A 15,519-nucleotide genomic window follows, 5' to 3' on the forward strand; every position below is an offset into this window, starting at 1 on the left:
GCCTTACCTCCCTAATTTTACTTCATTTGCGCACACTGTATATAGACTTTTCTATTGTGTTATTGACTGTACGTTTGTTCATGTGTAACTGTGTTGTTGTTTTTGTCGCACTGCTTTGCTTTATCTTGGCCAGGTCACAGTTGTAAATGAGAACTTGTTCTCAACTGGCCTACCTGGTTAAATAAAGGTGAAATATATATATATTTATTTATTTATTTTATAAAAAAGTGTACAAAACCAAAATTAAAAGACACAAAAAGACAGATCTTTAACTCACATTTCTAAATATTTCTTCAACTGAAAAACATGTTTATTTGTTCTTGTTGTCATCTTGAAAAATATGTTCTTCATGTAAATGTCCCAGTAAACTACCAGCATTTACCAGTAAACTACCAGCATGTACCAGTAAACTACCAGCATTTACCAGTAAACTACCAGCATGTACCAGTAAACTACCAGCATTTACCAGTAAACTACCAGCATTTACCAGTAAACTACCAGCATTTACCAGTAAACTACCAGCATTTACCAGTAAACTACCAGCATTTACCAGTAAACTACCAGCATTTACCAACAAACTACCAACATTTACCAGTAAACTACCAACATTTGCCAGTAAACTACCAGCATTTACCAGTAAACTACCAGCATTTACCAGTAAACTACCAGCATTTACCAGCAAACTACCAGCATTTACCAGTAAACTACCAGCATTTACCAGTAAACCACCAGCATTTACCAGTAAACTACCAGCATTTACCAGTAAACTACCAGCATTTACCAGTAAACTACCAGCATTTACCAGCAAACTACCAACATTTACCAGTAAACTACCAACATTTGCCAGTAAACTACCAGCATTTACCAGTAAACTACCAGCATTTACCAGTAAACTACCAGCATTTACCAGTAAACTACCAGCATTCACCAGCAAACTACCAACATTTACCAGTAAACTACCAACATTTGCCAGTAAACTACCAGCATTTACCAGTAAACTACCAGCATTTACCAGTAAACTACCAGCATTTACGAGTAAACTACCAACATTTGCCAGTAAACTACCAGCATTTACCAGTAAACTACCAGCATTTACCAGAAAACTACCAACATTTACCTGTAAACTACCAACATTTACCGGTAAACTACCAACATTTATCGGTAAACTACCAACATTTACCAGTAAACTACCAACATTTACCAGTAAACTACCAACATTTACCAGTAAACTACCAACATTTACCAGTAAACTTCCAGCATTTACCAGTAAACTACCAGCATTTACCAGTAAACTACCAGCATTTACCAGTAAACTACCCGCATTTACCAGTAAACTACCAGCATTTACCAGTAAACTACCAACATTTACCAGTAAACTACCAACATTTACCAGTAAACTACCAGCATTTACCAGTAAACTACCAGCATTTACCAGTAAACTACCAGCATTTACCAGTAAACTACCAACATTTACCAGTAAACTACCAGCATTTACCAGTAAACTACTAGCATTTACCAGTAAACTACCAACATTTACCAGTAAACTACCAACATTTACCAGTAAACTACCAGCATTTACCAGTAAACTACCAGCATTTACCAGTAAACTACCAGCATTTACCAGTAAACTACCGACATTTACCAGTAAACTACCAGCATTTACCAGTAAACTTGTAACGATTTTCTTCTTCTTCTGACGAGGAATATGAAAGATCGGTCCAAAATGCAGCTTGGTAAGTGTCCATGTTACTTTAAAACCTCTACCCAATCACCCTCCCGGATCCGGGATCCTTCTCATCAGAAACGCTGACTAGCATAGCCTAGCATAGCGCCACAAGTAAATAATAGCATATAAATATCATGAAATCACAAGTCCAATACAGCAAATGAAAGATAAACATCTTGTGAATCCAGCCAACATGTCCGATTTTTAAAATGTTTACAGCGAAAACACAACATATATTTACGTTAGCTCACCACCATATCCAAAAACACACCGCTATTTTTTCACAGCAAAGATAGCTTTCACAAAACCCACAAATAGAGATAAAAATAATCACTAACCTTTGAACAACTTCATCAGATGACTGTCTTATAACATCATGTTATACAATACATTTATGTTTTGTTCAAAAATGTGCATATTTATAGCTACAAATCCTGGTTTTACATTGGCGCCATGATCATAAATGGCTCCAAAACAGCCGGAATAATTACAGAGAGCAACGTGAAATACAGAAATACTCATCATAAAACATTTATGAAAAATACATGTTGTACACATAATGAAAGATAAACATCTTGTGAATCCAGCCAACATGTCCGATTTTTTAAATGTTTTACAGCGAAAACACAACATATATTTATGTTAGCTCACCACAATAGCCCAAAACACAACGCCATTTTTTCACCGCAAAGATAGCTTTCACAAAACCCACAAATAGAGATAGAATTAATCACTAACCTTTGAACAACTTCATCAGATGACAGTCTTATAACATCATTTATGTTTTGTTTGAAAATGTGCATATTTAGAGCTACAAATCCTGTTTTTTTTACATGGCGCAAAAATGCCAGAAATCTTGCCTGTTTGTAGGTGACCAAATACTTATTTTCCACCATAATTTGCAAATAAATTCATTAAAAATCCTACAATGGGATTTTCTGGATTTTCTTTTTTCATTTTGTCTGTCATAGTTGAAGTGTACCTATGATGAAAATTACAGGCCTCTCTAATCTTTTTAAGTGGGAGAACTTGCACAATTGGTGGCTGACTAAATACTTTTTTGCCCCACTGTATATATCTACTTCACAATTTGGAATTGATATTATCTATTGTTGATAACTAGGTTTTGTTTTGAAATGATAATATCTACTGTTGATACCTAAGTGTTGTTTTGAGTTGATTTTGCCTGTTGTTGATAACCAAGCTTTGTCCACCAATGATTATGTTGTCCCTAACCACTCCCTCTCCAATCAGGCTTTGATGTAACATGGTCTGTTCTCTACAGAAAGCTTGTTGAATCATTGTAATCCCTGACAAATGCTGAAATGCATCAGAGTTTAGAATGTTCTGTACTATTGAACGTACCATAATGATAAAGGCATTTAGTTATATGAAGAATGCCTTGCTCCTCCTGGTTCTCTTACCCTCCTTACCAAAGAAAACATTTGTCTTTGTTGCACACTTGTTAAAGACAGCAGTCTAGCAATGTGTCTGAAGTGGTGGTTTAATGAAGTGTGTCGTTGCAGGTGGACCTTTGTTACAAGGCAGCCTTCCACTCTCCCGTATGTCTAACTGATACCTGGTTGTGTGTCAGTGGGGACTGTGGGAATGAGACCAGTCTAGTGCTTAAGATAGTGGACCAGGGGATATCTGAGGGTTGGTGTCAGATAGAAGGAGTCATGACTAGACAGGTCTCCGATAACACACAGAGTTTTGATCTGCGGTGAGTGTTTCTTTTATATTCAAATCTTCCATCCGTTACCTGATTTGTAGTAACAGGGAACAGATTAGTTACTGCATCCTGGTTACCAGTTATAGACAATATGTCCAACATGTCCCATTACAACAGGAAGGAGAAAACACACATTAGTTAACACACAGTATTGTACATGATGAACACCATGACAACAACAGGGTTTAGGATGTGTTTTTGGAACTCACCTTTCACCTTTGTCTCTTTATCATTACAGATTGGATGGCTTCAACTGGATAGTCAATAATAATTCTGTTTTAGATTGGAGGCTGTTGACTCATGTGGATCTTGGGGTCAGGTCTGACACGGGGTCAGTCAACCGATCTCCACAGACCACTGTCGTACCTCTGATGCGGTAAATACTCCTACTTATCAGTGTTAAGTGATTTACTTTAATGAACAAGTGATTTTATAAATCTGTGTGTTGTATTCAGTCAATAGAAAACAGGTCTGAAACACAGAAATAATACTCTGTCTCTCTGTCTCTCTGTCTCTCTCTCTCTCTCTCTCTCTCTCTCTCTCTCTCTCTCTCTCTCTCTCTCTGTCTCTCTCTGTCTCTCTCTGTCTCTCTCTTTCTCTCTCTGTCTCTCTCTGTCTCTCTGTGTCTCTCTGTCTCTCTGTGTCTCTCTGTGTCTCTCTCTCTCTCTCTCTCTCTCTCTCTCTCTCTCTCTCTCTCTCTCTCTCTCTCTCTCTCTCTCTCTCTCTCTCTCTCTCTCTCTCTGTCCCTCTCTCTCTCTCTCTGTCCCTCTCTGTCTCTCTCTCTCTGTCCCTCTCTGTCTCTCTCTCTCTGTCCCTCTCTGTCTCGCTGTCTCTCTGTCTCTCTCTGTCTATCTGTCTCTCTCTGTCTCTATCTGTCTCTATCTGTCTCTCTCTGTCTCTATCTGTCTCTATCTGTCTCTCTCTGTCTCTCTCTGTCTCTCTCTGTCTCTCTCTGTCTCTCTCTGTCTCTCTCTGTCTCTCTGTCCCTCTCTCTCTCTGTCCCTCTCTGTCTCTCTCTCTCTGTCCCTCTCTGTCTCGCTGTCTCTCTGTCTCTCTCTCTCTCTCTCTCTCTCTTTCTCTCTCTCTCTCTCTCTCTCTCTCTCTCTCTCTCTCTCTCTCTCTCTCTCTCTCTCTCTCTCTCTCTCTGTCTCTGTCTCTGTCTCTCTCTGTCTCTCTCTGTCTCTCTCTGTCTCTCTCTGTCTCTCTCTCTCTCTCTCTCTCTCTCAGTGTACCTGCTAATTGTCAAAGAGATTTCAACCTGTTGTCATTTGATCCAGATGAGGATAAGGTCAGATGCAGATATGCAGTACCAACGGAGGAGTGTGTCAAATCAAGTAACCTTCCTAATGACTTCACTCTACAAGAGGTTAGTATCCAAGTAAAACAACACAGTCAACAATGGACTATGATGATGAAGGCAGCAACCAGCTGGCCAAGTAGGTTACTGTCATGTAACATGCCAAGGCACCAACCAGCTGGCCAAGTAGGTTACTGCCATGTAACATGCCAAGGCACCAACCAGCTGGCCAAGTAGGTTACTGTCATTTAACATGCCAAGGCAGCAACCAGCTGGCCAAAGTAGATTACTGCCATGTAACATGCCAAGGCAGCAACCAGCTGGCCAAAGTAGATTACTGCCATTTAACATGTCAAGGCAGCAACCAGCTGGCCAAAGTAGATTACTGCCATGTAACATGCCAAGGCACCAACCAGCTGGCCAAGGCAGGTTACTGTCATTTAACATGTCAAGGCACCAACCAGCTGGCCAAGGCAGGTTACTGTCATTTAACATGCCAAGGCAGCAACCAGCTGGCCAAAGTAGATTACTGCCATTTAACATGTCAAGGCACCAACCAGCTGGCCAAAGTAGATTACTGCCATGTAACATGTCAAGGCACCAACCAGCTGGCCAAAGTAGATTACTGTCATGTAACATGCCAAGGCACCAACCAGCTGGCCAAAGTAGATTACTGTCATGTAACATGCCAAGGCACCAACCAGCTGGCCAAGGCAGGTTACTGTCATTTAACATGCCACGGCACCAACCAGCTGGCCAAAGTAGATTACTGCCATGTAACATGCCAAGGCTCCAACCAGCTGGCCAAAGTAGGTTACTGCCATGTAACATGCCAAGGCACCAACCAGCTGGCCAAGTAGGTTACTGCCATGTAACATGTCAAGGCACCAACCAGCTGGCCAAAGTAGATTACTGTCATGTAACATGCCAAGGCACCAACCAGCTGGCCAAAGTAGATTACTGTCATGTAACATGCCAAGGCTCCAACCAGCTGGCCAAAGTAGATTACTGTCATGTAACATGCCAAGGCACCAACCAGCTGGCCAAGTAGGTTACTGTCATTTAACATGCCAAGGCAGCAACCAGCTGGCCAAGTAGATTACTGCCATGTAACATGCCAAGGCAGAGACCAGCTGGCCAAAGTAGGTTACTGCCATGTAACATGCCAAGGCTCCAACCAGCTGGCCAAAGTAGATTACTGTCATGTAACATGCCAAGGCACCAACCAGCTGGCCAAAGTAGATTACTGTCATGTAACATGCCAAGGTACCAACCAGCTGGCCAAGGCAGGTTACTGTCATTTAACATGCCACGGCACCAACCAGCTGGCCAAAGTAGATTACTGCCATGTAACATGCCAAGGCTCCAACCAGCTGGCCAAAGTAGGTTACTGCCATGTAACATGCCAAGGCTCCAACCAGCTGGCCAAAGTAGATTACTGTCATGTAACATGCCAAGGCACCAACCAGCTGGCCAAAGTAGATTACTGTCATGTAACATGCCAAGGCACCAACCAGCTGGCCAAGTAGGTTACTGCCATGTAACATGCCAAGGCACCAACCAGCTGGCCAAGTAGGTTACTGCCATGTAACATGTCAAGGCACCAACCAGCTGGCCAAAGTAGATTACTGCCATGTAACATGCCAAGGCACCAACCAGCTGGCCAAGTAGGTTACTGTCATTTAACATGCCAAGGCACCAACCAGCTGGTCAAAGTAGATTACTGCCATGTAACATGCCAAGGCACCAACCAGCTGGCCAAGTAGGTTACTGTCATTTAACATACCAAGGCAGCAACCAGCTGGCCAAAGTAGATTACTGTCATGTAACATGCCAAGGCACCAACCAGCTGGCCAAGTAGGTTACTGCCATGTAACATGCCAAGGCACCAACCAGCTGGCCAAGTAGGTTACTGCCATGTAACATGCCAAGGCACCAACCAGCTGGCCAAGTAGGTTACTGCCATGTAACATGCCAAGGCACCAACCAGCTGGCCAAAGCAGATTACTGTCATGTAACATGCCAAGGCACCAACCAGCTGGCCAAAGCAGGTTACTGTCATTTAACATGCCAAGGCAGCAATGTTACATAGATGGAAAAAAGCTGTCCTTGAAACAGTCTTGATATGTTCGTCAAAAGAGAGATCAGGGTCCAGAGTAACGCCGAGGTCCACAGTTTTATTTGAGACGACTTTAAAACCATCAAGATTAATTGTCAGATTCAACAGAAGATCTCTTTGTTTCTTGGGACCTGGAACAAGCATCTCTGTTTTGTCCGAGTTTAAAAGTAGAAAGTTTGCAGCCATCCACTTCCTTATTTCTGAATCACAGGCTTCTAGCGAGGGCAATTTTGGGGCAACACCATGTTTCATTGAAATGTACAGCTGTGTGTCATCCGCATAGCAGTGAAAGTTAACATTATGTTTTCGAATGACATCCCCAAGAGGTAAAATATATAGTGAAAACAATAGTGGTCCTAAAACGGAACCTTGAGGAACACCGAAATGTACAGTTGATTTGTCAGATGACAAACCATTCACAGAGACAAACTGATATCTTTCAGACAGATAAGATCTAAACCAGGCCAGAACTTGTCCGTGTAGACCAATTTGGGTTTCCAATCTCTCCAAAAGAATGTGGTGATCGATGGTTTCAAAGGCAGCACTAAGGTCTAGGAGCACGAGGACAGATGCAGAGCCTCTGTCTGACGCCATTAAAAGGTAATTTACCACCTTCACAAGTGCAGTCTCAGTGCTATGATGGGGTCTAAAACCAGACCGAAGCATTTCGTACACATTGTTTGTCTTCAGGAAGGCAGTGAGTTGATGCGCAACAGCTTTTTCATTTTTTTTTAAGAGGAATGGAAGATTCGATATAGGCCGATAGTTTTTTATATTTTCTGGGTCAAGGTTTGGCTTTTTCAAGAGAGGCTTTGTTACTACCACTTTTAGTGAGTTTGGTACACATCCGGTGGATAGAGAGCCGTTTATTATGTTCAACATAGGAGGGCCAAGCACAGGAAGCAGCTCTTTCAGTAGTTTAGTTGGAATAGGGTCCAGTATGCAGCTTGAAGGTTTAGAGGTCATGATTATTTTCATCATTATTTTCATCATCATCATCAAACAAGACATGGTATTTATAACAAGCTACAACGAGCTTAAACGAGCCATCTACGATAAGCGCATAATTTCCGTGAAATTGACAGCCAACCCGTCAATATTTTATCTGAAAAATAATTATTAGGATGTGTTAAATGAAGGTCTTGGGTGACATTAGAATACCAAAAAATATATATTTCAAAGATAACAGCAGCATTTTCATTAGTTTATGTTACTATGTCTGCTGCCGTGTGCTCACTTCTGGAGTGACGAGGTGGTTCTTCTTGGAAAAAAGGATAATTAAAAAAAATATATAAAAAAAAATAAGAATTGTCTTCCTAAAAATGTTTGTGATATCAAAATTCTAACATATGTGTGTTAATTAAATAACAATTATTTAGGGAAAGTCAAGGATTGGTTGGGGCATAACTTAAAACAATTGCTGTCATATTTCACTTAACTTCACATAGTCATGTTAAATTCAAGTATTTTTTTCCATTAGTGGTTTATATTTGGTGATGAAAACACTTTATTTCAGATGCAGCAAAGGTTATCTAGCTACTTCCCCATTACTAACAGCAGAGAACCAGCTAGCAGCAGGCTCATATTCTGATAGGAGAACCAGCTAGCAGCAGGATCATATTATGATAGGAGAACCAGCTAGCAGCAGGCTCATATTCTGATAGGAGAACCAGCTAGCAGAAGGCTTCCATTCTGATAGGAGAACCAGCTAGCAGCAGGCTTCCATTCTGATAGGAGAACCAGCTAGCAGAAGGCTTCCATTCTGATAGGAGAACCAGCTAGCAGAAGGCTTCCATTCTGATAGGAGAACCAGCTAGCAGAATGCTTACATTCTGATAGGAGAACCAGCTAGCAGAAGGCTCACATTCTGATAGGAGAACCAGCTAGCAGAAGGCTTACATTCTGATAGGAGAACCAGCTAGCAGAAGCCTTCCATTCTGATAGGAGAACCAGCTAGCAGAAGGCTTCCATTCTGATAGGAGAACCAGCTAGCAGAAGGCTTCCATTCTGATAGGAAAACCAGCTAGCAGAAGGCTTCCATTCTGATAGGAGAACCAGCTAGCAGAAGGCTCACATTCTGATAGCAACTTTCCTGTAAATGTATTGTTACGACAGTTGAACTAAGATCATAAGGCATTTGGAAGTTATATCCGTCAAGAATCTATAGGTTTAAATTGATGATTTAAAAGTAAAAAAATGGACATAGCAATAACAGATTGCCCCTTTAATCTTGTTTTTATCTTGTCTCCCTCAGAACTGCACCTTGTCATTTTGGGGCAACAGTAATACCACTGGAACATATGCAGTTCAGATGGTGATGGAGGATTTCCCGACTCAGTCCATCTCTCTCTCCTACACAAACGGATCTCAATCTAACAGGACCTCAAACGATACACTCTGCAAACTGCCTGTTCAGTTTGCAGTGGGAGGTACATATACAGTGGGGAGAAAAAGTATTTGATACACTGCCGATTTTGCAGGTTTTCCTACTTACAAAGCATGTAGAGGTCTGTAATTTTTATCTTAGGTACACTTCAATTGTGAGAGACGGAATCTAAAACAAAAATCCAGAAAATCACATTGTATGATTTTTAAGTAATTAATTTGCATTTTATTGCATGACATAAGTATTTGATACATCAGAAAAGCAGAACTTAATATTTGGTACAGAAACCTTTGTTTGCAACTACAGAGATCATACGTTTCCTGTAGTTCTTGACCAGGTTTGCACACACTGCAGCAGGGATTTTGGCCCACTCCTCCATACAGACCTTCTCCAGATCCTTCAGGTTTCGGGGCTGTCGCTGGGCAATACGGACTTTCAGCTCCCTCCAAAGATTTTGTATTGGGTTCAGGTCTGGAGACTGGCTAGGCCACTCCAGGACCTTGAGATGCTTCTTACGGAGCCACTCCTTAGTTGCCCTGGCTGTGTGTTTCGTGTCGTTGTCATGCTGGAAGACCCAGCCACGACCCATCTTCAATGCTCTTACTGAGGGAAAGAGGTTGTTGGCCAAGATCTCGTGATACATGGCCCCATCCATCCTCCACTCAATACAGTGCAGTCGTCCTGTCCCCTTTGCAGAAAAGCATCCCCAAAGAATGATGTTTCTCTCTAGTTTTATCTTTATATCTATGTAGTTTATCTTTATATCTAGGTAGTTTATGTCTAGGTAGTTTATCTTTATATCTAGGTAGTTTATCTTTATATCTAGGTAGTTTATCTTTATATCTAGGTAGTTTATATCTAGGTAGTTTATCTTTATATCTAGGTAGTTTATCTTTATATCTAGGTAGTTTATCTTTATATCTAGGTAGTTTATATCTAGGTAGTTTATCTTTATATCTAGGTAGTTTATATCTAGGTAGTTTATATCTAAGTAGTTTATCTTTATATCTAGGTAGTATATTTTTATATCTAGGTAGTTTATCTTTATATCTAGGTAGTTTATATCTAGGTAGTTTATCTTTATATCTAGGTAGTTTATTTCTAGGTAATTTATCTTTATATCTAGGTAGTTTATATCTAGGTAGTTTATCTTTATATCTAGGTAGTTTATCTTTATATTTAGGTAGTTTATATTTATATCTTGGTAGTTTATATCTAGGTAGTTTATATCTAGGTAGTTTATCTTTATATCTAGGTAGTTTATCTTTATATCTAGGTAGTTTATCTTTATATCTAGGTAGTTTATCTTTATATCTAGGTAGTTTATATCTAGGTAGTTTATCTTTATATCTTGGTAGTTTATCTTTATATCTTGGTAGTTTATATCTAGGTAGTTTATATCTAGGTAGTTTATCTTTATATCTAGGTAGTTTATATCTAGGTAGTTTATCTTTAAATCTAGGTAGTTTATCTTTATATCTTGGTAGTTTATATCTAGGTAGTTTATCTTTATATCTAGGTAGTTTGTGTTTATATCTAGGTAGTTTGTGTTTATCTAGGTAGTTTATATCTATATCTAGGTAGTTTATCTTTATATCTAGGTAGTTTATCTTTATATCTTGGTATTTTATCTTTATATCTTGGTATTTTATCTTTATATCTAGATAGTTGATCTTTATATCTAGTTATTTTATATCTAGGTAGTTTATCTTTATATCTAGGTAGTTTATCTTTATATCTAGGTAGTTTATCTTTATATCTAGGTAGTTTATCTTTATTTCCAGGTAGTTTATCTTTATATCTAGGTATTTTATATCTAGGTAGTATATCTTTATATCTAGGTAGTTTATATCTAGGTAGTTTATCTTTATATCTAGGTAGTTTATCTTTTTATCCAGGTAGTATATCTTTATATCGAGGTAGTTTATCTTTATATCTAGGTTGTTTAGATCTAGGTAGTTTATCTTTATATCTAGGTAGATTATCTTTATATCCAGGTGGTTTATCTTTATATCTAGGTAGTTTATATCTAGGTAGTTTATATCTAGGTAGTTTATCTTTATATCTAGGTAGTTTATCTTTATATCTAGGTAGTTTATCTTTATATCGAGGTAGTTTATATCTAGGTAGTTTATCTTTATATCTAGGTAGTTTATCTTTATATCTAGGTAGTATATTTTTATATCTTGGTCGTTTATCTTTATATCTAGGTAGTTTATCTTTATATCCAGGTGGTTTATATTTATATCTAGTTAGTTTATATCGAGGTAGTTTATCTTTATATCTTGGTAGTTTATCTTTATATCTAGGTAGTTTATCTTTATATCTAGGTAGTTTATCTTTATATCTAGGTAGTTTATCTTTATATCTAGGTAGTTTATATCTAGGTAGTTTATCTTTATATCTTGGTAGTTTATCTTTATATCTGGTAGTTTATATCTAGGTAGTTTATATCTAGGTAGTTTATCTTTATATCTAGGTAGTTTATATCTAGGTAGTTTATCTTTATATCTTGGTAGTTTATCTTTATATCTTGGTAGTTTATATCTAGGTAGTTTATATCTAGGTAGTTTATCTTTATATCTAGGTAGTTTATATCTAGGTAGTTTATCTTTAAATCTAGGTAGTTTATCTTTATATCTTGGTAGTTTATATCTAGGTAGTTTATCTTTATATCTAGGTAGTTTGTGTTTATATCTAGGTAGTTTGTGTTTATCTAGGTAGTTTATATCTATATCTAGGTAGTTTATATCTAGGTAGTTTATCTTTATATCTTGGTAGTTTATCTTTATATCTTGGTAGTTTATATCTAGGTAGTTTATATCTAGGTAGTTTATCTTTATATCTAGGTAGTTTATATCTAGGTAGTTTATCTTTAAATCTAGGTAGTTTATCTTTATATCTTGGTAGTTTATATCTAGGTAGTTTATCTTTATATCTAGGTAGTTTATCTTTATATCTAGGTAGTTTATATCTAGGTAGTTTATCTTTATATCTTGGTAGTTTATCTTTATATCTTGGTAGTTTATATCTAGGTAGTTTATATCTAGGTAGTTTATCTTTATATCTAGGTAGTTTATATCTAGGTAGTTTATCTTTAAATCTAGGTAGTTTATCTTTATATCTTGGTAGTTTATATCTAGGTAGTTTATCTTTATATCTAGGTAGTTTGTGTTTATATCTAGGTAGTTTGTGTTTATCTAGGTAGTTTATATCTATATCTAGGTAGTTTATCTTTATATCTAGGTAGTTTATCTTTATATCTTGGTATTTTATCTTTATATCTTGGTATTTTATCTTTATATCTAGATAGTTGATCTTTATATCTAGTTATTTTATATCTAGGTAGTTTATCTTTATATCTAGGTAGTTTATCTTTATATCTAGGTAGTTTATCTTTATTTCCAGGTAGTTTATCTTTATATCTAGGTATTTTATATCTAGGTAGTATATCTTTATATCTAGGTAGTTTATATCTAGGTAGTTTATCTTTATATCTAGGTAGTTCATCTTTATATCTAGGTAGTTTATCTTTATATCTAGGTAGTTTATCTTTTTATCCAGGTAGTATATCTTTATATCGAGGTAGTTTATCTTTATATCTAGGTTGTTTAGATCTAGGTAGTTTATCTTTATATCTAGGTAGATTATCTTTATATCCAGGTGGTTTATCTTTATATCTAGGTAGTTTATATCTAGGTAGTTTATATCTAGGTAGTTTATCTTTATATCTAGGTAGTTTATCTTTATATCTAGGTAGTTTATCTTTATATCGAGGTAGTTTATATCTAGGTAGTTTATCTTTATATCTAGGTAGTTTATCTTTATATCTAGGTAGTATATTTTTATATCTTGGTCGTTTATCTTTATATCTAGGTAGTTTATCTTTATATCCAGGTGGTTTATATTTATATCTAGTTAGTTTATATCGAGGTAGTTTATCTTTATATCTTGGTAGTTTATCTTTATATCTAGGTAGTTTATCTTTATATCTAGGTAGTTTATCTTTATATCTAGGTAGTTTATCTTTATATCTAGGTAGTTTATATCTAGGTAGTTTATCTTTATATCTTGGTAGTTTATCTTTATATCTGGTAGTTTATATCTAGGTAGTTTATATCTAGGTAGTTTATCTTTATATCTAGGTAGTTTATATCTAGGTAGTTTATCTTTATATCTTGGTAGTTTATCTTTATATCTTGGTAGTTTATATCTAGGTAGTTTATATCTAGGTAGTTTATCTTTATATCTAGGTAGTTTATATCTAGGTAGTTTATCTTTAAATCTAGGTAGTTTATCTTTATATCTTGGTAGTTTATATCTAGGTAGTTTATCTTTATATCTAGGTAGTTTGTGTTTATATCTAGGTAGTTTGTGTTTATCTAGGTAGTTTATATCTATATCTAGGTAGTTTATATCTAGGTAGTTTATCTTTATATCTTGGTAGTTTATCTTTATATCTTGGTAGTTTATATCTAGGTAGTTTATATCTAGGTAGTTTATCTTTATATCTAGGTAGTTTATATCTAGGTAGTTTATCTTTAAATCTAGGTAGTTTATCTTTATATCTTGGTAGTTTATATCTAGGTAGTTTATCTTTATATCTAGGTAGTTTATCTTTATATCTAGGTAGTTTATATCTAGGTAGTTTATCTTTATATCTTGGTAGTTTATCTTTATATCTTGGTAGTTTATATCTAGGTAGTTTATATCTAGGTAGTTTATCTTTATATCTAGGTAGTTTATATCTAGGTAGTTTATCTTTAAATCTAGGTAGTTTATCTTTATATCTTGGTAGTTTATATCTAGGTAGTTTATCTTTATATCTAGGTAGTTTGTGTTTATATCTAGGTAGTTTGTGTTTATCTAGGTAGTTTATATCTATATCTAGGTAGTTTATCTTTATATCTAGGTAGTTTATCTTTATATCTTGGTATTTTATCTTTATATCTTGGTATTTTATCTTTATATCTAGATAGTTGATCTTTATATCTAGTTATTTTATATCTAGGTAGTTTATCTTTATATCTAGGTAGTTTATCTTTATATCTAGGTAGTTTATCTTTATTTCCAGGTAGTTTATCTTTATATCTAGGTATTTTATATCTAGGTAGTATATCTTTATATCTAGGTAGTTTATATCTAGGTAGTTTATCTTTATATCTAGGTAGTTCATCTTTATATCTAGGTAGTTTATCTTTATATCTAGGTAGTTTATCTTTTTATCCAGGTAGTATATCTTTATATCGAGGTAGTTTATCTTTATATCTAGGTTGTTTAGATCTAGGTAGTTTATCTTTATATCTAGGTAGATTATCTTTATATCCAGGTGGTTTATCTTTATATCTAGGTAGTTTATATCTAGGTAGTTTATATCTAGGTAGTTTATCTTTATATCTAGGTAGTTTATCTTTATATCTAGGTAGTTTATCTTTATATCGAGGTAGTTTATATCTAGGTAGTTTATCTTTATATCTAGGTAGTTTATCTTTATATCTAGGTAGTATATTTTTATATCTTGGTCGTTTATCTTTATATCTAGGTAGTTTATATCTAGGTAGTTTATCTTTATATCTAGGTAGTTTATCTTTATATCTAGGTAGTTTATCTTTATATCTAGGTAGTTTATATCTAGGTAGTTTATCTTTATATCTAGGTAGTTTATATCTAGGTAGTTTATATCTAAGTAGTTTATCTTTATATCTAGGTAGTATATTTTTATATCTAGGTAGTTTATCTTTATATCTAGGTAGTTTATATCTAGGTAGTTTATCTTTATATCTAGGTAGTTTATTTCTAGGTAATTTATCTTTATATCTAGGTAGTTTATATCTAGGTAGTTTATCTTTATATCTAGGTAGTTTATCTTTATATTTAGGTAGTTTATATTTATATCTTGGTAGTTTATATCTAGGTAGTTTATATCTAGGTAGTTTATCTTTATATCTAGGTAGTTTATCTTTATATCTAGGTAGTTTATCTTTATATCTAGGTAGTTTATCTTTATATCTAGGTAGTTTATATCTAGGTAGTTTATCTTTATATCTTGGTAGTTTATCTTTATATCTTGGTAGTTTATATCTAGGTAGTTTATATCTAGGTAGTTTATCTTTATATCTAGGTAGTTTATATCTAGGTAGTTTATCTTTAAATCTAGGTAGTTTATCTTTATATCTTGGTAGTTTATATCTAGGTAGTTTATCTTTATATCTAGGTAGTTTGTGTTTATATCTAGGTAGTTTGTGTTTATCTAGGTAGT

At 35.6% G+C, this 15,519-nt stretch overlaps 1 protein-coding gene across 4 annotated transcripts in view; it reads left to right on the forward strand.

The window, feature by feature from the left end:
- Positions 1-15,519, forward strand: part of LOC139537942 (mucin-2-like) — a 258,502-nt gene that overhangs the window by 14,592 nt on the left and 228,391 nt on the right. For 3 of the 4 annotated variants that reach the window (XR_011667627.1, XR_011667626.1, XM_071339844.1), the window contains exons 2-5: positions 3,253-3,449; positions 3,697-3,834; positions 4,686-4,824; positions 9,129-9,303. Coding sequence is in view for 2 of the 4 variants with exons in the window: in XM_071339844.1 (XP_071195945.1) it covers positions 3,253-3,449; positions 3,697-3,834; positions 4,686-4,824; positions 9,129-9,303 (649 nt within the window). In the remaining 2 variants the exon portion in view is untranslated. The remainder of the gene's footprint in view (positions 1-3,252; positions 3,450-3,696; positions 3,835-4,685; positions 4,825-9,128; positions 9,304-15,519) is intronic. The other variant, XM_071339845.1, reaches the window with a different exon arrangement.

This window comes from Salvelinus alpinus, chromosome 13, assembly GCF_045679555.1.
Source record: "Salvelinus alpinus chromosome 13, SLU_Salpinus.1, whole genome shotgun sequence".
Classification (NCBI taxonomy): Eukaryota; Metazoa; Chordata; class Actinopteri; order Salmoniformes; family Salmonidae; genus Salvelinus; species Salvelinus alpinus.